This window comes from Vicugna pacos, chromosome 13 (assembly GCF_048564905.1).
Source record: "Vicugna pacos chromosome 13, VicPac4, whole genome shotgun sequence".
Lineage (NCBI taxonomy): Eukaryota > Metazoa > Chordata > Mammalia > Artiodactyla > Camelidae > Vicugna > Vicugna pacos.
Window position 1 is genome coordinate 58,479,024 of NC_132999.1, and position 23,083 is coordinate 58,502,106.

General features: G+C 40.9%; 1 protein-coding gene across 6 annotated transcripts in view; it reads right to left on the minus strand.

The window, feature by feature from the left end:
* The window catches only part of PRDM2 (PR/SET domain 2), a 110,075-nt gene extending 88,697 nt beyond the window's left edge, over nt 1-21,378 (minus strand). For 4 of the 6 annotated variants that reach the window (XM_072975347.1, XM_072975344.1, XM_072975341.1 and 1 more), the window contains exons 1-2: nt 21,251-21,365; nt 6,765-6,838 (exon numbers count right to left, since the gene is read on the minus strand). In XM_072975347.1, the coding sequence (XP_072831448.1) occupies nt 6,765-6,773 (9 nt within the window). In that variant the 5' untranslated portion in view covers nt 6,774-6,838; nt 21,251-21,365. Of the gene's footprint in view, nt 1-6,764; nt 6,839-20,548; nt 20,610-21,250 lie in introns of those variants that run through there. The other 2 variants (XM_072975342.1, XM_072975345.1) reach the window with 2 other exon arrangements.
* Between the last annotated feature and the right edge of the window lie 1,705 nt (nt 21,379-23,083).

A 23,083-nucleotide genomic window follows, 5' to 3' on the forward strand; every position in this document is an offset into this window, starting at 1 on the left:
TACTGGCTGAAAACAGTAACAATAGTACTTACAGTGCTTCCTATATGCCAGGTACTAGCCTCACTGCCTTATGTTTCCTGCTTACTTAACTCCTGCCCACAAGCGCAGTGGGCGGGCACACTGCTACCCCTACTGAACAGGTAAGGAAGCAAATCCCGAGAAGGGGAGTGACGTGCCGTGACGTGCCGAAGACCACATGGCTGGAGGTGCAAAGCCAGTCACCAGACAGCAAAGGTGAGGCAGAGCTAAACCACCCTATAACCTACTTCTCTACCAAAGCATTAATACCAGAACAACAAAAAAGGTAAGCCTTCTTGTAAAATAACTATTACTCAATAAAAAAAAATAGAAAAAAAAAAAAGGTAAGCCTTCTTGCCACAGTTCCTTCCCACAGTTATGTAAGGAAAGGCTATTCAAGTCGCTAATTTCTTTTTTCAAATTTCAGAAATAATCTAGTATTTTCATTCAGAAAGACAATGTCCCAATTTTATAAAAACTGCTAATCTACCTAGTAGAATACATGATTCAAAATGAGATTTAAGTGCCTTCATTATTCGATGCATTAGTTTTTTAAACTGTACATTCAATAATTGAGGTCTAAGTTATAACAACAGATTGGAATCACCTAACTTGGAAGTCTTTTTTAAAAAAGTCTTTAATATAAAATTTGTGTTTATAATTACCTATAAAGAATACAATTCTATATTAATTATACTACAACAGCAAAAGTGATTTTGATTTTTCTACACCATATATTTTTAGGATTAGAAAAAAAGCAGGGACAACACCTAAAATGAAAGACAGTAGCCGTCCCACAGTTTCACCAAATCTTTAGAAATATGATTACGAACAGATTTATTTAGATGGTCAGATGGTCTCTGATAAAATATTTCCTGTAAGAGGAATAAAGCACTAATATGCACAACAAATGGAGGATCTCAAAAACAATCTTCTGACCAGAAGGAGACAAACACAAAAGAGCACATACTATACATGGAATCCTAGAACGGGAAAACCCAAACCACAAAAACAGAAAGCGGCTGGGTGGTTGCCTGCGGTGGGAGTGGGAGGGGGAGGACTAACTACAGAGCAGCAAGAAGGAACTTTTTGGGCGGATGGCAGTGCCCTGCACCTTGACAGTAGTGGTAGGTACATGAGTACAGATATCTGCCAAAACTCAGCACTTCAAATGAGTATATTTACTACAAATAACTCAAAGTTGATTTTTCAAGTAAAATAAGTAAATGAATCCTACACTCTCCTCTTTATATCTTATTAAAATGAAACTTTCGTGTCCCAAAGGGAAAAAAGAACAAAAATACCAATGCCATAAGAGAAAAACAATTATTTTATTTTTTATTTTATTTTATTTTTTTTTTTTTTGGAGGGGGCACCCGGATGTGAACCGGGGACCTCTTGATAAAACAATTTTTTTAGATCAAGATTTTTCTTCAACCCAAGTTAAGCATTCTGCTCAAAAACCTCCAAAGGTGTCCCACCTCCGCGAGCAAAGTCTACTCTAGTCCCTACAGTGACCACAGGTCTGACTCGACCCCTCTCTGACCTGGTCTGCTCTGCTCCAGGCACGGTGGCCTCGGAGCCAGGCTGCTCCCACTCCTCCTCCCACTCCGCTCTCCTCACACTCTCAGATGAACAGTCACTGGGGTTAGGAAGGTGACTTCCGACACAGCAGAGCACTGGCACTGGCTGCTGTTGCACAGGCCGCCAGTGCCATCTCACGGAGGCAACGCGCACTCAGGACTTTATTTTTAAAAATATAAGAATAAGCAAGCTTTACTGGTATTTCATTTAAGTTTGTATCAGTAACTCCTTTTATACACTTCACCCAGAGACTGACCGTAAATTACTTTATCTGTTTTAGCCTATTTAATTAAAGTACCTCATTTCTTAAGTATCGACTTGATCAACCCAACACTGGAGAGCAATAACAGTAGGTGACAGGAGAGATCAGAGTCAACACCCCTTAATATTAGGCACATCAGAGTATAGTCACACTATGCCACACAGAACTGCTACAACAGACTACTAATAACAACCATAGTAACTGTTGTCACCAGCAAAAGACACCCAAGAATCAAAGAGTATTAAGACACTGAAATTCCATGTACAACTCCTCTTTGTTTAGACTTGCAAACAATACTCCTAGTCACCATTCTGGTGGCAAGCAGTGGGGCAAAACGGAGAGTATGACTGCAATAACAGTAAGACGGGGACACAGGACAAGAAAACGTTATACACCGTCTTTGGAAAAGGACAGCAATCAAACAGATCTGAGACACATTAAAAAAGTCCCCTCCTTCAAAACCTGGCAGGTCCATTAAGTCGCCCAACTGAAGAAACAGTCCTCAGATACGGTGTTAATCTCAATGGTGAACAAACATATGACTACACCTTGCCTCCTAACAAACACAGCCTGTGCAGCACCGTGGGGGTGCTACTCTACAAATGGAAACCAGAGTATGTCTCTCTCCGGTGGCTTTTCACTGCACTCGTATAAAAAGAGAAGCTTCTTCTCATGGTCCTTAAGGCCCTAGAAACCTGGCCCCCGCCTCTCACACCAACTCCATCTTGTCCTGGAGTCCCCGATGCTTGCCAGGCTCCAGCCTCTGGCCTGCTCTCTGTTCCTTGGACCTGCAGCTCATTCTCACCTCAGAGCCTCAGCACTCACTGCACACTCTGCCTAGAATTCTCTTTCCCTGGATCTTCATATATCTGGTTCTTGGTTATTGCTTGAGTCTCTGTTCTATTATTATCACTTCTTCAGAACAGCCTTCTCTGGCCCTGGAATCCAGAGCACGTCCCCGCACCTTCACCCGCCATCTTCAGCACATTACCTTAGTTCGCTGTCTTCACAGCACTTTTCACTGTCTGGAATTATCTTGTTTGCCGTCCTGCTTTTTCACTGTCTCCCTCTATGAGTAAGTAAGTTGCAAAGCAGAGCCCTTGCGTGTTTGGGTCACTGCAGGCAGAATCCACAACACGCAGGGATGCAGTCTATGCAGGATGAACGAGGGAATGAGAGAACACTCAGAACAGCTAAAACAATGCACCTCTGAATGGCTGACCACCATTCTCAGGTTGGTTTTGCAGGATCTGTGATTAAAAGCGTCTTCTGTTATTTTATTACATAAAACTTAAAGCTAGTTTGAAAGGCTAACTTGCAGAATTTCTTTGCTACATGTTACTGGCAAATCAGAGACGACTGATCGGTATGCAGACACTGCAATCATAACACTACTGTATTGATAGAAAGTTTCATAGTTTCATATATTAATAGCAATTTGAGCTCTATGGAGATTCTTTAAAAAAAAGTGACTCAAAAAATTAGTAATCAAGACAGCTGTATTAAATCATTAGGGCTTAAAATTACATACTGTTCTATGTCAATTATATCTCAGTAAAGCAGGAAAAAAGCAGGCTGTACCCAAAGATGACAGTTCTCTCCTCCCAAGCACTGGATGGGTTTGCACTGCTCTCCTCACCTGAGTTTTAAGTTAGATGCAGCCACATGACTAACTTTGGCCAATTAAATATACATAGAATTAATGTGTATTGAGACAAAGTCTCCACCATCCTTGGTTCTTAAACAACTACCAGAGCAGATCCGTACTGAATGTGCATCCAGAAATAATGGCTGCCCTGTAACACCCTGAGCTTTTGGAGTGCCTTTTCGTGTGTGCAGCAAAACACAGCTTATCCTGACTGATACAGCAAGCTGAACAAGAGCCTGGCTTTGGAATCTGACGGCCTGGGTGTGAATCAGAGCACAATCACTTACTGCGTAAGTGACCATGGGCCTCTGGACCTTCATGTCTTCAGCCATAAAACAGTTCTAACACCTACTCTTCACAGAAGGGTTGCAAAGACTGAATTAATGAGAACGTGTATGTAATACACATTGCAGTGCCCGGCACGTTGATTAAGAACTGCCTAGACAGCAAGCAAACCTCAGCATATCTACTTAAACTCCTATGAGGATATCTGCCTTACGGAACTTCGTTCACCTTGGATGCTCTGTAAAGCAAAGCATTCTAAATTTTTTATCCAATGAGACAGCCAATCTCTGGATTCTCTTAGATAAATCTAGGAAAAGATAAGAAAAATAGTGGAACATCTCAAAAGTTAATTGAGATGAGTGTGGAATAATAATGAAGCAAGCAAAGGATGTATCTGTGATTTGAAAATGGAGAGAAAAGAAAACGCAGAGTGAGGGGAGGAGGTACAGTGGCTGCGAACGCTGGGTTTCACATTGGGAAGATAAGAGACAGTAAGGGGCAAATGTTGAGAAGAGACTGGAAGAGAAAGAAGGACAAACAGCATGTGGGTCTGGAGCTTCATGGAGCCCAGAGCTGAGCACAGAGGGAGAGTCTGGCGAGCTACACCAGGAAGGACTTGGAACATACTGATAAGCCTGAGCAGCTGACAACGCTGCTTCAATAATCAGTGCTTAAAATGCCAGGAGGCTTGGGACTCTGCTGTTGTTTCTGAAGGACTCACTTGTAAACAATACACTATTACTCACTCCTAGGATCCTTCAGTCCCTAAAACTCAACTGTTGGGTATGTATGAATGAATGACTCTGTGCTATTTTCTTAGACTACACTAATTACAAACAACAGATCTGACAGCTAAAATTCATCAAAACAATGCTGGTCAGTCCCTGGAGAGAAAAATCTAACCCTAAACTCATCATCAAGATTTTTAATTAAAAATCAGTCTGGTTCCAGTTAAAGCTTTTCTAATATCTGAATTTTTGAATAGTTGTTTTGAAGCTTTTCAAGCACTTACTATACAATTTCACTGGCTGGAAGTAAAAATAAATACAAGACAGAAAAACATAAAATGTCCCGAAACAATTCTTAGTTCTAAAAAATCACTGAGACAATTGTTGAAAAACACTCACTGATTGTATGTCATGACATAATAATCTGGTTTCAGTATCATGGGACTAATACTTCTCAAATAATAAAACTGTAACTGAAGAGGCTGAAAATTTTACTTATAAAGAGTGGACAATTTTTATAATCCAAATAAAAGTTCCATTACTACCAGAACACTTAAATTACACCCAAATCAGAAATGTGCTAACCATTAGACACGTAAGATACACTTTTCCATCGATACTCGGCATTTGGCATCAAAGGCAGTCCTCTGCAGACCTGATGTTAAAACTTGTCAAAACGAATTGTAAAAGAGCCAAAAAAATAAAACGGTTATTGCTACAACTCTTTTGAGTGGCATGTGGACTTTCTTTAAACACAAGTTCTTTTGATATAAATGGAATATTAAAGCGACAGTGTGATGTGTCAAATAGATCTAAATACGTTTGAAATAAAATATTACTAGCTTAATACGATTAGCCACCTGAAATAAATGACTGTTGAAGAATGATGCAACCTAAGCAAAGTCAATATTTAGATTCCACTTTGGAAGCATTCCCCATTATTCTAATCCAGAATCGAGACTCCTCCAACAGTTTCAAGGCAACAGAAAAGCAAGTTCCATGGGGAGACCAGCATTAAGAATCAAGCTTAAAATGGGAGAATAAATGAAATCTACAACATCTATGCATACAACTTTGATGGACAATGACTGTGAAAATCCACTGTTCTCTTTTCCCTCCCCCATCTTAGCATTTCAAAAATAATTTGCCTTCAAAAGCATGTCAGTAAATCTGCAAGTTTTAAAATAATAGAAACCATGTGCCCCATACGTTTGCCAGATTGATTTTTTATGATGTATGGTCCTCGGCCTTAAAATAAACGTATTTTTGATAAAGAAAGTAATGAAAAGAAATCAAAAGAATCCATTCCAAAAATTTCACATCTCTCAATGCAACACAGGAATGAGTTTATTAAACTTGGTCACCTAATGAAAGGGGACTTGTGATTTCCAGTTAGAGGCACCTGTAAATGATAAAAAGATGTCCAAAGCTTCAGTTGATGAGGGTACAAAATGTTTTCAAGTGTGACAGTTTTATGCAAAGCAATAAAAATTACAGACTTCACATTTTTAAGTTTTGTCCTTCATATTTTTAAAAAATGTTTTTATAAAGATTTCAAAAGAGGTTTTTGATATCTCTATATATATCCATAAATGTGAGTGAAATGATATTAAGACCAAAAAATAAGAATCCTACTTTAGAATATCAAATCCACATAACTGGTTCTACACCCTTGAGGCCGCAGAAATATTCATAGCAGAATTGTCTAATCTCCAGGTAACCCCACACCCTCCTGTAAGAAGAAACACATCTTACATTTCAGTATCTGCCCTCTTGTTTTTATTCTAAGAACGAGTTTTTCAAGGACAGAATGCTTAAAGTTTCCCATTTGATCATTTTCAGTCTCCAAAAATAAGTTCCGATTTTTCCCTTTGCAACAAATGAGTTATTACAAAATAAAAAGTACTAAAAATGAAGGCTTAATAAGCTTCAAAACAAACAAACAAAATTAACTCTAGAGTGCAACAAGGGAAGGTAAAAAAAAAGAAAGTCTGAACTAAGGTCCCTAAGAATGAGTCCTCTATTCAGGGTTCCACAGAAATGCCAATTCATGCCAAAACAATGCACACTCCATTCCATGAACAAACGGACACTATGAAAGTGATGAACTAATGAATGGTATTAAGAAACAGGAAGGAAAATCTGGGACGAATGAATGTGTGTGTTACTATCTTAAAAATCAAGAACTGGTCTAACATCTAGGTATTGTATTTGTATAAATTCTTATTTTTAAACTCACCTGATTCATTTTCAATTCCTGTTGTGTTCTGAAAAGATACACACAACAAAGAAACTTCTTTGATTACATGAGCCCTAAAAAGAAAAACAGACAATTGTGATATGTACCTGCCTACAAATTTACAGTGATTTAAAACCACATAAAGAACGGTAGAGTTTGCTCAAAGGGCTATTCATAAAGCAACTCCGTGCCAGATCAACTTCAGTCTATGCTGAGAACTTACTTTGCAGATTTATTATCTACAATAAAATAGACTTCTTACTATTCTTTACTGGGGCTTCACTGTACTCTGCAATTGAAAGCAGACTCATCAGAATGACATCAAATTTTTGCTTTGGAATTGAATCATGCCTACAAAGAAATAATTTAGCTTTGTTAATAGTCAGAAACACAAAGCAGTGCTGAGTAACTTACACAATGTAAATGTTCTTTTATGTATATCAATACTGTGCTGGATACAAACACAATCAGGCCCCTTTACATTATTTCATTTTTTTCAAGTTCTTGAAGTAGAAAGGTAGATTTACTAACATTTTGCATTTACTAACATCCATGGAGAGTTCTTTGAGGAACAGAACAAAAACCTTGCAGTAAAATGCAAGTATCTTAATAAAATCTGTTTGAAAAGAACTACAATCATTCCTTTACAATTTTTCCTAAGTATATTCATAGTATCATAACGAGAAGACAAAATCATTTCCTGTAAATGCAAATGAAATATTTGTTTCTAAACAACAATCTATATGAAGATGGTCTTTTCTGCAATGTCTTAGGAGTCATTTGACATCATTCATAATACAAGAAAATCATGAGAGTATCACTTCCACTGTAATATTCCTAGCATTTTCAGCATGTATACATTCACACACCATTAAGCATAATTCTGTTTCTTCATGAACTTTTATTTATGTTTCCTTCCTAGACCCACAAGAGTCGGCTCACGTTATAACTTCATGTTCTAACGGCTAATAAACCAAGGAACGTATAAGAACATTCTCCATCCCAGAATATACTGCCTGCCCACTATCATAAAGAACAGCGCTTTGACATTTCACTCCATTTCATTAATGAGGCTTGTGTTGAGTTTTCTCCCTTGAGCTCTTTAACCACACTCACCTGATCGCCTTTAATCAACAAAGGCACCATGTTTTAGTGAGGGTCTGGCCACCTGAACTTGTTTCTACTCATAACTGGCACAGGGAATGTATTCAATACCGTGCAACTTGCTAGAGAGCTTGGTACTAGCCACACCAATGTAATACATACAATACTCAGTGAATACGATTTCAGAATCTGGCGGTTAACCCATGAAGTCCAATCCTTTAAATTTTAATACTGAGCATCTTTCTCACATATATTTAACATGTCCTTCCTTAGTATACACCCTTTATTGAATATAATCAATCATTTTCTATGACACTTGAAATGTTTATAATGTTAAAAATGTGTATTTAGGTGTCCAGCAGTGGTGAGGTTAGTGGACCCTAAGGCGTGCATGCCGGACTTCCTCCACCACACAAGCCTCCACCGGGAGGACCCTGTGTGACACCTCAGGCCCCCGGGAATGGAGGAAATGGCTGGGGTCTCACTGCCCTCACTAAGCTTTTAGAGGTGGATGTACTAATGCTGGCCACAGGGAGTTCTCTCTGAGTAACAGAACAAAAAACCTGCAGTAAAATGCAAATGCTTTAATGAGAAAGATCTTTGGAAAGATGCTTTACCATTTCTTTTGGTTTGTCTTTTCCTTCTCATAAGAATCACTGGTATCACTTACGAAGCTCTTCTAAGACTAGCAGGCACTGAGCTTCCTTCACATAAATCAGCTCGGCGAATTTTCACAAAGTTAGTTTTTCAACTAACAGCACAGATTCAAGGAGGTTAAAATAACTCATCCAGGGAATCATGATTTTGATTTCTGCTACTGCTTTTTTTTTAAATTGAAGTACAGTCAGTTACCATGTGTCGATTTCTGGCGTACACCACAATCACCAACTTTTTATTCTTGCCTCCCTTCAAGCACCTACTATAAGCCAAGCACTATTTCTGAGCAGTGAGCAGACCGATCCCTGCCCTCTAAGGGAGGTGACCATGATAAACAAGTAAGTCCATAAAATGGGTAGTATGTCAGATAATGAAAGCGCTTTAGAGAAAAACAGGAGAAGGAGAGGGAGGAGAGGGAGACGGGGATTACAATCTGCCTCTATGCCAAACGCCTGTGAATCCGACAGCACGGTCAGAGGAGGCCTCCCTGAGAAAGGGACATCTGCTAAAAGCTGGAAGGAGAAGAGCTGAGAGTCAGGAAAGTCGGGGAGGTGGGGGGCAGCACTGTAAGGCAGCAAGACCTGCGCGCAGCAGATGAGGGAAAGTGCAGGCAGATGTCAGAAAGGCACAGGGTGGGGGGCGGGGTCCGGGAACAGGCGAGGCAGATTCAAGCACAAGCTTTGCAAAGTAAGCACTGTTTCACCCCAGTGGCTCTAGCTTTTCCATCCAGAGATGGAAAGCCACTTGGGAGGTTCAAGGTGGCAGAAGTGACCTCGTGTGCCTTGTTAAGGAGACTGTAAGGGAGAAAGGTGGGGCTGAGCAGCCTCTTCGGAGGCTAACATCCCCCTGGAGGCAAGAGATGATGATGGCTTGGCCCAGGTAGTAGAAGAGATGAGAGAAGACACTGGATTCTGGATCGATTTTTAAAACAGAGCCCTCAGGTTTGCTACCAGATTCAATGCTATGTATGAAAAAAATAAAGAGAGGAAGTCATGGATGACACCAGGGTTTTTATCCTAAGGACATGAAGCATGGAGCTGCCATTTTCTGAGATGCTGCCTTGTTCTTTCCATCTGCTCTTCACTTGTTTTTCCCTCTTTAACACATTTCCCTTCCTTTTCCTCCCTTTTTAGGTGTTAGCTCACAGGAACAAATCACACAACCGGGATACTATGATATCTACAGATGCATAAAATATCAAAGTACTTAAGACATTTTATTCTTTCATTTATCTCAAGGAATCTCAACTTCTTCTTAATAAAAAACTTACAAATACAATTCAGATTGTTACAAGACTAATAATCTGTGACTTTCTACACTGTCTGTTCCTCCTTTGTTCACCCATGCACACGTCATTTCTTTCCAGAGAACAGATGTATCTTAGCACTATTTTTTTTAAGAGTTCACTAGGCGCCTACAAGCTTGGACCTTCCTCTCTATCACTTCTAATCCTAATTGCTAAAAATCAGACCCTTATTTTTTTCTCTGTCCCTCTTTACTCACATTGTCAAGTTATATCTCTGAAATATTTTTACAATATCAAAAACACTGCAAATCTGACACTGACTTCTCAAATTATATTTTTAAATTAGATTTATTAAACTATATTGAAAACAAGGGATGCTACAAAAAAGACTGAGATTTTGGCCATCCCTCTCAACAGAAAACCACTGCATTTTGAGCTGGACAACTCTCATGCAGGACTGTCCCTTCCCTTAAGGCCACTTAGCGCCGCCTTGTGTAATCAAAGCCAGCTATTCTCTCTGATGATTTTGACAATCGAAAACACTACACACATTCCCAGATACCCTCCCAGTGCAGAATCTCTGAACTGCAGTAATCATAGCTGCAATAATAATATATTCTAGAGCAACTATAGACTCTAAAAAGTTGTTACTGGAGTAACTTCCTTAAGGTTCCTACAAGGCTGCAAACCCCCGTGGGAGTGCTTTCATATTTCACAACTTTCACATTCCGCATTGACTTCAACAGCACTGACTTACATACCCCGTTGTCTAACACAGATATCGCAAGGTTTGAGTTTTATCAAATGTGAGAACATGACGTATTGATTCTATCAGTGTATAGGCAGAGAAGAATCTCTCCACACCTATCACTGAAACTTAACAATTTTATCAAACTGAAAAGAAGTGTTTAATAATTAAGTGCCTCCAGTTTTCCAATGGTAAGTCATGAAAATTGTAAAATCCTTGGATTTCTCTAACCCAGGCTTATGTCTTAGCTTCTTTTTTGGATTTCTATGCCTGACTAAACATTCTTGAATATGTCTATTTCCCTCCCATTCCACCTTGTTGTTATTTTTCAGATAAAGTACATTAGGCAGATATACAAATTTAGAGTGTGTGAATTTTTATCACCAACTATACTTTACTAATGGCACACTCTCAGAAAACTAAAAAGAGCTTGACCTTTATTTTACAGATCCAACATTTTAATAATATACATGTACTTAACTTTTCAAGATACTACTTCCAAATTCTAAGACAATCATCCTGATAAATATTTAACTTAATAACATAAAGATGATTTGGTTACACACATAAATCAGTATAAATACAGCAACAATAAAATAATTACAGCCTTTATTCAAACACTGGTCCCTCAGAATGTCAAGACAATCTCAACAAGGGTTAAGCTGCTGTCATCTGACATGAAGACCAGAGACCAGAAAATCTAGAGACATGCAGGAAACCTCAGTCTCTGGGTCAGACCAGCCCTACAGCCCCAGCCATACCTCTATGACCCATCCTCTGCAATAAGACAGATTAATAAAGACAGACACAAACTAACATTAATGCAATATATACAACATGTTAAATTGTCTAAACTGTCGTGTCAGCCCTTTGTAGACCTGTTAAGCCTACAAAGCTATATGAAAAACCTTTGAAGAAAAAGCAAGAGGAGATTAGTTTAAGTCTGGGAGGAAGGGGAAAGGATTAGGAAAATAATTATTTGATCTGATTTGCATGTTCACCTAAAAGTCATTGACATTATTTTATAATTATTCTTTCAGATCAGTTGAGATGTTTCTGGTCTTGGAAAATAATCAAATTTGTAACATTCACTTAGAAGTCATTGATATTATTTTATAATTATTTTCTTAGATTACAAACAAATGCCATGTTGTAAAATCAAGACTCAGAAGAAACTAACTTTCTTTTTTTTTTTTTTTTGGTGGGGGAGGTAATTAGTTTTATTTATTTATTTATCATTTTTTTAAATGGAGTTACTGGGGATCGAACCCAGGACCTCATGCATGCTATGCATGTCTCTACCACTGAGCTCTACTCTCCACCCAGAAACGAACTTTTAAGACTTAGAAAGCAACATATAGCTTATGAACAAAAAATAAAACAGAAGTAAGAATTAGCAAGGTTGTATCAAAATTTAAAAGGTCATAAATACACTGAAAACACGGATTAGATGCAAAAAAAAAAGTTTAAAAAATACCATTTTGTAAAAGGAATCCTGGACAGTTCATGGCCTACATAAAAAGTTATTCTAAAACTAATCACTATATAAAGTAGGTCTTTCGTTGTAAATGAACATCAGTGTAGCAAACACAGAGATGATTAAGCTTTTAGAGGAGTAGATATAGTGTTTAGCACTGATCTTAACTTTCTCTGACCAAAATATTCCTGCAAATCCAGAAACTTCTAGAAAAAAAAATATCTAAACTATGCCAACTTTTTAAAAGCAGTTTTTACTAACAAACACAGCTAATGTACTCACCATATAAAACTACCACTCATAATTCCTGCCAGAAGAATGGAATCACCAAGTTACAATCTATAAATTCTAGATATCAATATGAAAACATTTAGTATCTACTCGGAGTAAGCAAAAGCACATAACACATAAATATTGACTCTGCCTAGGAATTTGCTAAATGAAAAACCATTCATTTTCCTTTTCTAAAATAATAAACACAATTCCACAAGAATAATCATCCAGAACAGCTAGCTTCACACTAAAAAATATATCCCCAATTTTCCTTTTAAAAGGCAGACTACATTAGCCAATTAAATAAGCTAAAGTGAAAAAATCAAGCCTGGTATATTTATCATTTTAAGAATAAGGAGAGTGTGAGAGAGAGAGAGAGAGTAAGTGTGTATGTGTGTGTGTGTGTGTGTATGTGTAGAGAAAGGCTGAGAATACAGCAAAGATTTGATAATTCTTTGGTGTGTGTGTGTGTAGAGAAAGAGGCTGAGAATACAGCAAAGATTTGATAATTCTTTGGTGTGTGTGTGTGTGTGTGTAGAGAAAGAGGTTGAGAATATAGCAAAGATTTGATAATTCTTTGGTAAATGGTAGGGTGTGTACTCTTACGGCTTCAAACTGTTCATGTCTCTCACCCTCTAGAACCATTTCTACCGGCCAATGATATAACACAGAGTATCACACAGAGGAATTTCCCTACCTAAAGTGTATAAAGAGATACAAAGAATAGAATGCTCATAAATAAATCAGTAATTTCTCCCATTGCCATAAATCAGTTTCTTCAATGAGGCCCAGAATACCAGATAATATCCCAGGGCCTCATTCCCCAAATTCATAGAGCAGAATGTCCTGACACCAACGTTAAACAAGGAAGAAGAGTTTAGAGAATTTACCCCAGGTGGGCGAATTCGACATTGACAACACAGTTTCCACAGAAGTGAGGGGAAAACCAGACGGTCTGCTGTTGTGAATGGCTTTAAAGCCACAGGGCTCCAATAAGACAATGAAGCTGATTAGAGCTTATGTTTGAAATATCTAAGTTAAACATACACCACAGGAGAACGTTAAACAAGAGACCAGCAGATAAACTAGGAGAGTAATATAAATCCAAATGTAGATTATGGCCCTCTAGGGTTTTCCCTCCCCTAGACTCTCTCTCCTTTACTGGGGTGGGGAGGAGATTAAAGAGGAATTTTTCAAAAATATTGCTCCAAGCATCCACTAATAAAGAGTTAGTTTAGCAATAAATGTGTAGGAATTGCTGATCACGTATCATGTATGTGGTTCACATTATGGACGGCTACTATAACACGTCCTCTTATTCTTTTGACTAAATGTATATATCTATGTCATTATATTACACTGAACATGTAATTTATTAATCACAAATCTCAGGTTTTGTTTAGGGTTTCTATAATAATTCCCACTAACCCTACAATTAAAAATACCCAGTTCCTCTAAAGAAATTAAAACATTATTACTCTCACTGTAACAGTAGGATATTCCTCCCCATGGTACTAAAAACAAGGAATCATTGTCAATTTTCCTGGATAAAGTTAACTCCATCCAGTCAAAATACCCTTGAATTTAAAGTCAATTTCCTTAAAAAAAAAAAAAGTTAATTTCCTTATATTCAAGACTAATTGCCAAAAAATATAGATATAAAAGTCCACATGAAAAAGTAGGTGGGTAAGAACACAAATGCTTTCCAGCCAGTCCTTTCTGTCTGATGAGAACTGTGCAGACTGAAGGTTATTACTACAACTCCCATCTCTCCCAGGAAAAATACAACTTAACCAACTATTGACTGTATATTCTGCAAAACAGCATTAAAATTATAAAAGTTCCTATAAAACGATGCTTTTTCTAACTTTTCCCTGTTAGATGTGTAAAAACTTTTAATTATTATAAAAGGAAAATTAAGTCAACTCTTTCCTAACACTCAAACGGCAAGCTTCCGACTCAAACACAAAATTTCTAAAGCAAGGTGCCACATGATAGTTCATTCCACAATTCCCAAAATAAAATGAATTCTCAGTTGACCCCTGTGAGTTATTGTTTTTCCACTGGAGTTGCAAATGCAGAGGTTGCTTCTGTGTTTAAACATTTAAAATTGAAGAGATTTTCTGGAACCCTGCAAAATACTTCTGAATTTCCTGTAAAGGAGCAGAAAACTTCAGTAAGGTGACACACCAGTCCTCTCATTTTCTCACATCCTGAGCATTAATATAGTCACCTTACAGGCTCCTACAGGCTCACAGCTTTATTGGTTTCTCCTATATGACGAAATACACAGGAAAACTCATCTTCCACAAACTACACGTAAATGACAAGGAGGTTTCTGAAATTCAGAAGTGAACAACCTAAAGCAAAACAAGTTACATCAGATGGAGCAACCAGTGAACTATTTCGCTAAGATGCACCGGGCACATACATCACTACCGGATTCTAGAGGTCTTCTCCCAAGAGTTAATTTGGTAGGGAGCGACTCTTCTAGTCTAAATAAAATCTGAAGTTTGGAGTCTATCCTCTAGATACGTAACTACTTCTGTCCTTAAGAGCATTTTAAAATAACAGCAACACCTACTGTTTGCAGAGCAATGTTTGTGTCCTCTCTACAGTTTAAGAAGCCCTTGTACGTACATGAGTCTTTATTGTTTAAAGTATGTTTCCTCAAAATAAACTATTTGTGGTTCTTGTTTCAAGATAAAGAGAAATGCCTCCCCATTGATGATATAAAGGATGAAGGACTAGCCCCTGGTGCTAGCCGCTGTAGTTAAGCCCAAGAGTGTGACTCAAATGAGGGTCTGTGCAGAGCAGTCATAGACTAGATGGGACAGTTCTAGGGGGTGGTGAGTTCCAGGTCAAAAGTAGCCTTGACCTGTGGGTAATGTTCCCCAGATAGTAGTGAAGGAGGAGTTACCATCCCACCCAGCCTCCCTCCGGACCCACTCCAAAAGCCCCGAGGATCTTTAGAGAAAGATGGAAGACAAGACGGAACACTTAAAAGCAGAGCCCGAGAACACATGCAGGCAGGAGGCCGCGGAAAGAGCCTGCTCTCAGGACTGCCCATCAGGAAGGCAGTGTCGGCCACCTGGGGTGGGCAACGTCCCCACAAGGAGCTTCTGACTGAGAAGTGCCACAAACAAAACAATGTCTAATAGTTTAGGAAGATTAAACTAGCAGGAATGAGTGAGGAGGTAGGAGAGGAAAGGGCAGCCAGAAAAGACTGGGGCCAGGCAAGCTAGTTAAGAATCTGGATGATAAGCGATAAAGGTTTGAAACACTGATGAAAGCTAAAAAGAAACAAAAAATACGACCAGCACTGCAGAGGAAGAATGAACAGAATGTGTTTTCTAACCGAACAGGAGGTAAAAAGAGATGGTGAAGATGAGTTCAAAATTTGGAATGTGACTGACAAGAAAAATGAGTGCATTTTAAAGACAAAGCAGCCGGGAGTAGGGGTGGTATTCAAGTGCAGGGCGGTGAGCTCCATGTTAGAGACTCTGAGGAGAGACCAGACATCCCTGGAAAGCAGCACCCATCAAATGGGGGGGGAAAGGCCCCAACACAGACTGTCTTCAAGGCAGGGGATAAAGATTTAGAAATCTCCAGCCACAAGGGGGTGCCTACGGACAGAGGAAATCTCCAAGGGAAAAAACACCCAGAGAGAAGAGGAGAAGCCGAAGGATGTGGCTTTGTGAAAGCCATGGAAGAAAGTAGAAAGGAGTCACCCCTTCCGCCAAGCTCAGTGCAGGGAGGATGGGGCAGGCCAAAAACCTGCAGGACTCTGAGGTAACTTGGAAGGGCTTCCCTTGACAATACATACGCCATGTTATCCCTCCATACCTATTACATTAAGAAAAATATCTAAGAAAAATGCTATTAATGTTTGTGAAAAACCTGAAGTATCTCAAATGGCTCATATGTTCATCTGTCTGCTTAAAACATTGCAGTGTAAGACGTAAGTAATCACTGTCCCCATTTTTCAAATGGGAAGAGAGAGAGGACAGCTGTCCTACCCCAACCACTACCGGAAATAAGGAGGTCTCTGCACCTGATCTGTGATGGAGTTTATTCTGCATATTGAGGCAGCACTCAAGTATAATTACCAGGGGATCGCACCGACACAGTATTTACCTCCCAAAACAAGAGAACTGGCCAGCTCAATACCTCTAACAAGAGGTAACAGAGCTTCCCAACGAAGAATCTAATTTATCCTGAGTCCTTCTTTTTTAAAATTCTACTTTTAGATGTACTTTAAAATTAGGCCTTTTCAGAATTATAGCAAAGTCTCCCTAAAATAAGCCTCTCAGAAGGGGAAATATTTAGAATCCCATTTTTATACTGATACTCCAAGTTATGCTTAATTTATCCTGTCTTAGAAGGTCTTGTGTAAATCATGGGATGCCTACTTGAGTACTTAAGGGTTTGGTGAATCTCACAATACTTTTCAAATTTTGATGGCATTATTTAAATTACTCAGAAATGCCACAGAATTTTCCCACCAGAGTTTAAAGTAGTCTTTGTAGAACTACTTTTAAACACATGTAAAATCTGTAGGTTTTACCAATTTCCAGACAGGCTGCCCTCCGTAATCAAACTAACAGTTGCACTTCGCTTTACGTATTTCAGGCACTGCTGTGCCAAGAAGTAATTTAGCTCTTTCACAGCAAAACCTATCACATGATCTATTGCAAGAGCTACAAAATATTCTTTTCAGCAAAATGGCTGGCAAATATATGAGTATTCAGTGAAACCTCCTTTATTGCATGTTCCAAAGGACTAATAAATGAAAACACAGCAGAGGTCTGACATGAACCAAGACTCTAAGAATAAATACTATGTGGTACTGCGAGAAATATTGTAAGAATATTTCACTCCAAATGGACCAGATTTATTACATACAATAACTCTTAACTCATGCTTCAGGGAAGTAGGGTGGAGAATGAAAGGCATTCTCTTTAAGAAAGAATACTTAAATGACACATGCATTCATTCCAGTGAATGAATGTGATTCTGTACATTCAGATATCCTGCAGTTCAGAAAACCACCCCGTTACCAAATGTGGTCCGACAGCTCATCTCTTTTTTCATGTTTTATCAGTAGGTTCTAACTTATCTATTAAAGATTACTTGTGCCACAATAAAAATTCAATCTGTATTATCTATTCTTTTAAAGAATTCAAATAAAGATTTGACAACCTATATTTTTTCCTCCAGGGGAAGTTGCATGTTTGCCATGAAGATCAATAACCTACTTTAAATTATAAAGTAGTAAGTTAAAGTTAGCTAAGCACTTCAAAAGTAAACTTTATTTCCTCAGGACAAATTTATCACTTTCAGTGCATAACCTTGAATTGGTTGTTTAAAAAAGGGGGGGGGAGGATTTTAGAAAAATTAATTAGGCTGCCACCATCAGTCTTCAAGGGGTTGACTCACTTAGTCTCATTTTCTGGGAGAAAAGACCACTGTTTCTGTGCTATTCAGTGTAATAGACCACAAGCTTAAATTATTCACCATGCATCAACTCTATGCAAATTTATTTAAAGTTCATAATAATTTAATCTACACACTGGGAATGTTGATCTTACGTCATGAAAAATTCCTCCAGTCTCCAGTTACCTGCGTGCTTTATCTCCTGCCACGGAAGGGATGGATGCCAATGCAAAATTGCTGAAAGTGACCATTTAATAACGTCATAAAACCACACTTGGGAAAGAACTTCCACGGGCTAGTAAGTCCGGTGCCTGGCTTCAAGGGGGACCTCACATAAACCCTACAGTACACTCTTACACTTTTTTGACTAAAGAGATTCCATAAACTGCTTCAATGATTCAATCATCGAGTCAAATGGACCTTCCTTTAATGTAGCGGCTGAGAACTGGGGAAATTTTGCCCCCCAAGGGACATCTGGCAATGTCTGGAGACTTCATCGTTTGTCACAACATGGGGGAAGCACTACTGGTATACGGTGGGTAGAGGCCATGGATGCTGCCAAATATCCTACAATGTACAGAACAGCTCCCACAACCAAGGATTATCCAGCCCCAAACGTCAATCATGATAAGGTTAAGAAACCCTGCTTTAATGGAACCCAAGTACTGCTTTCAGTCGCTCTACAAAGATGATTTTATCGGCTCTAACTATAAACTTCTAACTTCAAAAAGAGAGCACTAGAATAGTACCCCAAACCTCTAACCAAGTGCTAGGAAGACTGACAGCATAACTGATGGGCTCCAGGTAAACCGCACAGCCCTGGACACGGGCAGTACAGTCAGCACAAGTCACTGCCGGGTTACGTCCCCGCCATCGGGAAACTCCCTGGATCTACACATCTGCCACGTAAGTCTGACAATTTCCCCCCACTGCCCATCACCTCCCTTCTCACTCCCCACTACGGAGTTTTCTAGTGCAGCCCACGGGCTTTTTATCTTTTGCACTGGTATTAAAAATAGCATGAAAAGCAAGTCAGAAAACATGAAAATAGTAAATAACCTAAGGTGCTTTCCATCCTGGAAAGTCTATGATTTAACAAGACTTAAAAGGTTTGTAAATCAGATCTGGAACTTAAAAAGAGATTGACAGCTTAAAGAAACATACCAATGAATAAATAAACATCTAACGTAAAATAATCATCAAAAGAATATTCGTGCAGATGTATGTATGTAACTGCACAGACTCGGCTGAAGGAGGTGAATAAAAGGGAGCTGAAACTGAGTGCTGCTTCTCAAAACTGCATCAGCAGGAAAAATGTGTATTTAGAGGCTAAAAAACAGAATTTACATTTCCACACATCTTAGAAGACGAGAGAATTTCACAATTCACGATAGACAAGCCTTTTAAACAAATCTCAGTGAAAAAAAAAGCTCACGCTATAGAAACCTTACTGATCAATACGGAATTGATAAATAAATCATGACCCATCCATATATGACAAGGCCATTAAAAATCATACTGACCAAGATTCCATGGCATGGATATATGTTCACAATATCATAAGGGAAGACAAATTACAAACCATATATAGATATCAAGCCTGTAGAAAATGTACATATATAGAACTGAATAAAAATACACAAGGGAAGAAACACATACACGGAGAGAGGCAGGAAGGAAGAGGAGGTCTGTCAAAACGTTCGCAGTGGTTGTCTGAGCAGTGGGAAGGGTACGGCTGATTTCTACTCCTTGTGTTTTTTCCTCTCTTTTCAAATTGTCTTACCGTGAGAACCTCTTGTTAGGTTCCATACTTACAGAGACTAACACATTATTATAAATTTAAACTGTATTGTTTCAGGGACTGTCCATAAAATGAGGGACAAACAAAAGTGAATATGCCAACTTTTTAATTAAAGATACCACCTGCAGAATCAACAAAAGCAAATCTCTATTGGGCGTTATGACGACGTGCCTGGCACTTTCCTAAGCACTTCAAATGTATTAACTTATTTAAACCAAACAAAAAAACGTGTAAAAAAAGAAAAAAAAAAACAAAACTGGAATACCAGAAGCTGGGAACAAATGTCAGTCCCACTATGAATTTCAATCTCAGTTTCCATCGCTTGAAATGAGGGAGCTGGATGGTTTTTAAAGGTCTTCTCAAGGCTATACTGAGATTCTGCGTGTAAAAGAATGGGGTCAAGTGAGTGTTTTTGAGGAAGCTTCTAGAGAATGAAAAGGCAGCTTCATGCTATTTCAGAAACAAAACCCTACTAAAACGGAACATACGATTATGTCAGTTCCTCCTCCTTTACATTCGGCCGGCAAATTTCTAACATGCTAAAAAAAGAAAAAATTGTAAAGGCCTACATTTCCCCCAGTACTTCACGCAGCTGATCAAACCAAGATGAAGTGAAGTCTGTTTTCTTAACTAAGAGAATCAATGGGAGGTTTCGTTTGTTGTTAAACACTAAGGTTGCTTTTACCAATGAACCTGTAGTAAACAAAAACTTTACGAAATATTTTAACGGCCCTCTGGTGGAACCATTTTTAGGGTCTGATCAGAGGCATCTAAAGACCTGCTGGGATTCACCAAAAGGTGCTTCACTTCTGAAATAAACCCAAAACATCAGTACAACGCCTAACGGAAGAGGGGCCAGCATAATGTCCTGGTCGGGGGAGGAGGGGGGGTTTACAGCTGCGTAGGGGAGGGGATCTGGGCTCCCGGGTTGGATGTGGGATTGTTCCCGCAGCTCAGGGCCCCGACAGAGGGCGGCCAGTCGCCGCTCGGTGGTTCACGCGTGGGTCGGGAGGAGCCAGGGATGCGTGGGGATGACACTGACCTGTGAGGTCCACTCCGTGGCTCACTTAACCACCATCAAAAATAGATTCGTGGATATCCTTGGTTACAAAATGAGTAACAGATAAGTGTACGTCTGTTAAAAACAAAAACACCGGTGGGTCTATGATGGGATTATCGAGGGAGACCATTTCCAGGTTTAAACCGCACAGAAACTATTTAGGAAACACAAAGACGCGAGACACAAAACAAATTAAGAATGCAAGTGTGAAAGACACATTCAGTTGGAACACACAAAAAAAGAAAAGCCAAACGACCTGAAATTGGAACGGCCCCGGGGCCCCGCGGGCGCCCTCGCTGTCCCGGGACCCGGGTCCCGCCGGGGTCGCAGCCGCCCCGCAGCCCACACGCGCCCTCCCCGCGGAGCGCGCGGCAAACCAAAGGCGACAAAGCGGACCCGACAACTTCACGGCGCCGGGCCCCAAGGCCGGGCCGGGGTGCTGAGCGCCGGAGGGACGGACCCCGGGCCACCTCCCGGCCGCCGGCGGTCCGCGCCTCGTTCCGGGGCCCCCGCGGGCGCGGGACGCCGAGACCTCGGAGGGGGCGCGCCCGCCGGCCCGCCTGGCCCTTAGCGCCGGTGCCCGGCGCGGCGCCTCCGCCGCCGCCGTCTCCTCGCTCCTCGCGGGCAGGGACGGGCGTCCCGGCGCCGAGCCCGCCGCCGTCCCAGAAGCCACCCGCCCCTCACCTGCGCCCGCCACGCCCCGCGCCTCAGAGCTCCGAGAGCCGCCGCCCGAGCCTCCGCCGCCGCTCCGCCCGCACCGGCGCCCGCGGCCGCGCCGCCGCCATCTTGGCTCCGGTCGGAAGTGACGTCGGGCGGCGCCGGCCGCGGAGCCTCCGGGACCCGCACCGCCCGCGCCGTCGCCGAGGGCCGCGACCCCCGGCCGCGCAGATCCCGACGCGTCGCCGCCCCAGGGCCCCGACCCGGGCCGCACACGCCCGACGACCCGGGCTGCGCTGCCTCGGACGCGCGTTCGTCCCGGGGCCCCGCCCTCGGTTCTCGCGGGCTCCGACGACCCCAGGCCGCTCGCGCCCCGACGCGCGGCCGCCGGAACGGCTCGCGCTGGCCCCGCCGCCCTCGCAGGGACCCAGCGGACCCCGCGGCCAGCGCCCGCGGTCCGCCACCACCAGTCTGTCCACACCAAAGGGTTGCAATTCTGCGCAATCGAAAGTTACTACAGAAATGCAGAGCCTTTAATAAAAGGCGGAGAGGGGAGGGAAAATGGGTTCATCACTAGGTCTCTGTCAAAGTGGTAAACATAGACCCAGTCCTTTGCTCGTCTCTGAGGGACCAGTCCAGCCTCACCCCCAAAAGATCAAGCTCCAAGATGCAGCTGGGAGTTTGTTTTTGCTCCTTCATTACAAATGAGTATCTCCGGCCTGCCGGCCAAGTATCTCGCACTGTGCTACATGCGGAGGCTACGGCACGGAACATGACATTGGCCTTGGCCTCGTGGAACTTACTATTTACAAACGAGAAAGCAAACAGCTTAGGTGACGAGGAATAAATGCGCTCACAGAACATGTGTTGGAGATGTCTAGTAGACATGCAAGGAGCAACGTCTATCAGGATCCAGCAGGCAGTCGGCAAGGAGTCCGAAGTCGGGGAGAGCGGCGCAGGCTGGAGATGGGATAGAAAGTTGGGAGTTACCGCATATGGGTAGAATTTAAAGACATGACCACTTCAAGATAAAGCCATGAGAATGAAATCAGGAAGAATCTAAATGAAATGACGTTAGGCTATGTTGAAAGGACCCACCCTAAGGAGGAGACATACTAAATTAGAGGCAGGGACGCTTTGGAAACTTTTGAAATAGCACACAAATCCGTTTATGTAAGTAGGGTATAATAATCTTCTTGTAAAGGGATGATGCTTTAGCTAACCACCTATAGGTATAGTGAACAAATGAAGGTAACCTCCTTAGAGTGAATTTTATCACGTTCTTAAAAAGTGACAGGGTCAGCGCAGAGCCTAAGAAAGAAAGAAATCAAACCTCAAGCATTTGCTTATTTCTTCCACTGATATTCAAGGGAGAGGGGCCCTAGATCTAAGAGATACTTGTGTGCATGTCACTAAAATAGTGTACTCAGCTGTGGGTCAGAGCAGACATCAGACTTTCCCATCTCTTACCTAGATCAGTGCCTCCCAGTGTAATCCGTGCTTCAAAATAATCCGGAGTATCTGGAAAAAAAAAGTGAAAGAGACTCCACCGTTCCATCCACAATCAAAACATCAACATACAAGTAAAAAAAATTAAAGAAAAGCTATCTGCTATCTGACATTCAATAGACTGCAAAGGAAAATAAAGGAACATTAAGTTGGAAGTAACACAGTGAATCAGAACATACACTAGATAGTATCATGCGGAGGTGGTTGGCAGATGGGTCAGTGGTGATGCTCCCCGTCATTAATCCAAAATGACTGGGTGTTTTAGTTTCCTGTGGCTCTCACAACAAATTACTGCAAACTGGGTGGCTTAGAATGCCAGAAATGTATTCTCCCACAGTTCTAGAGGCCCAG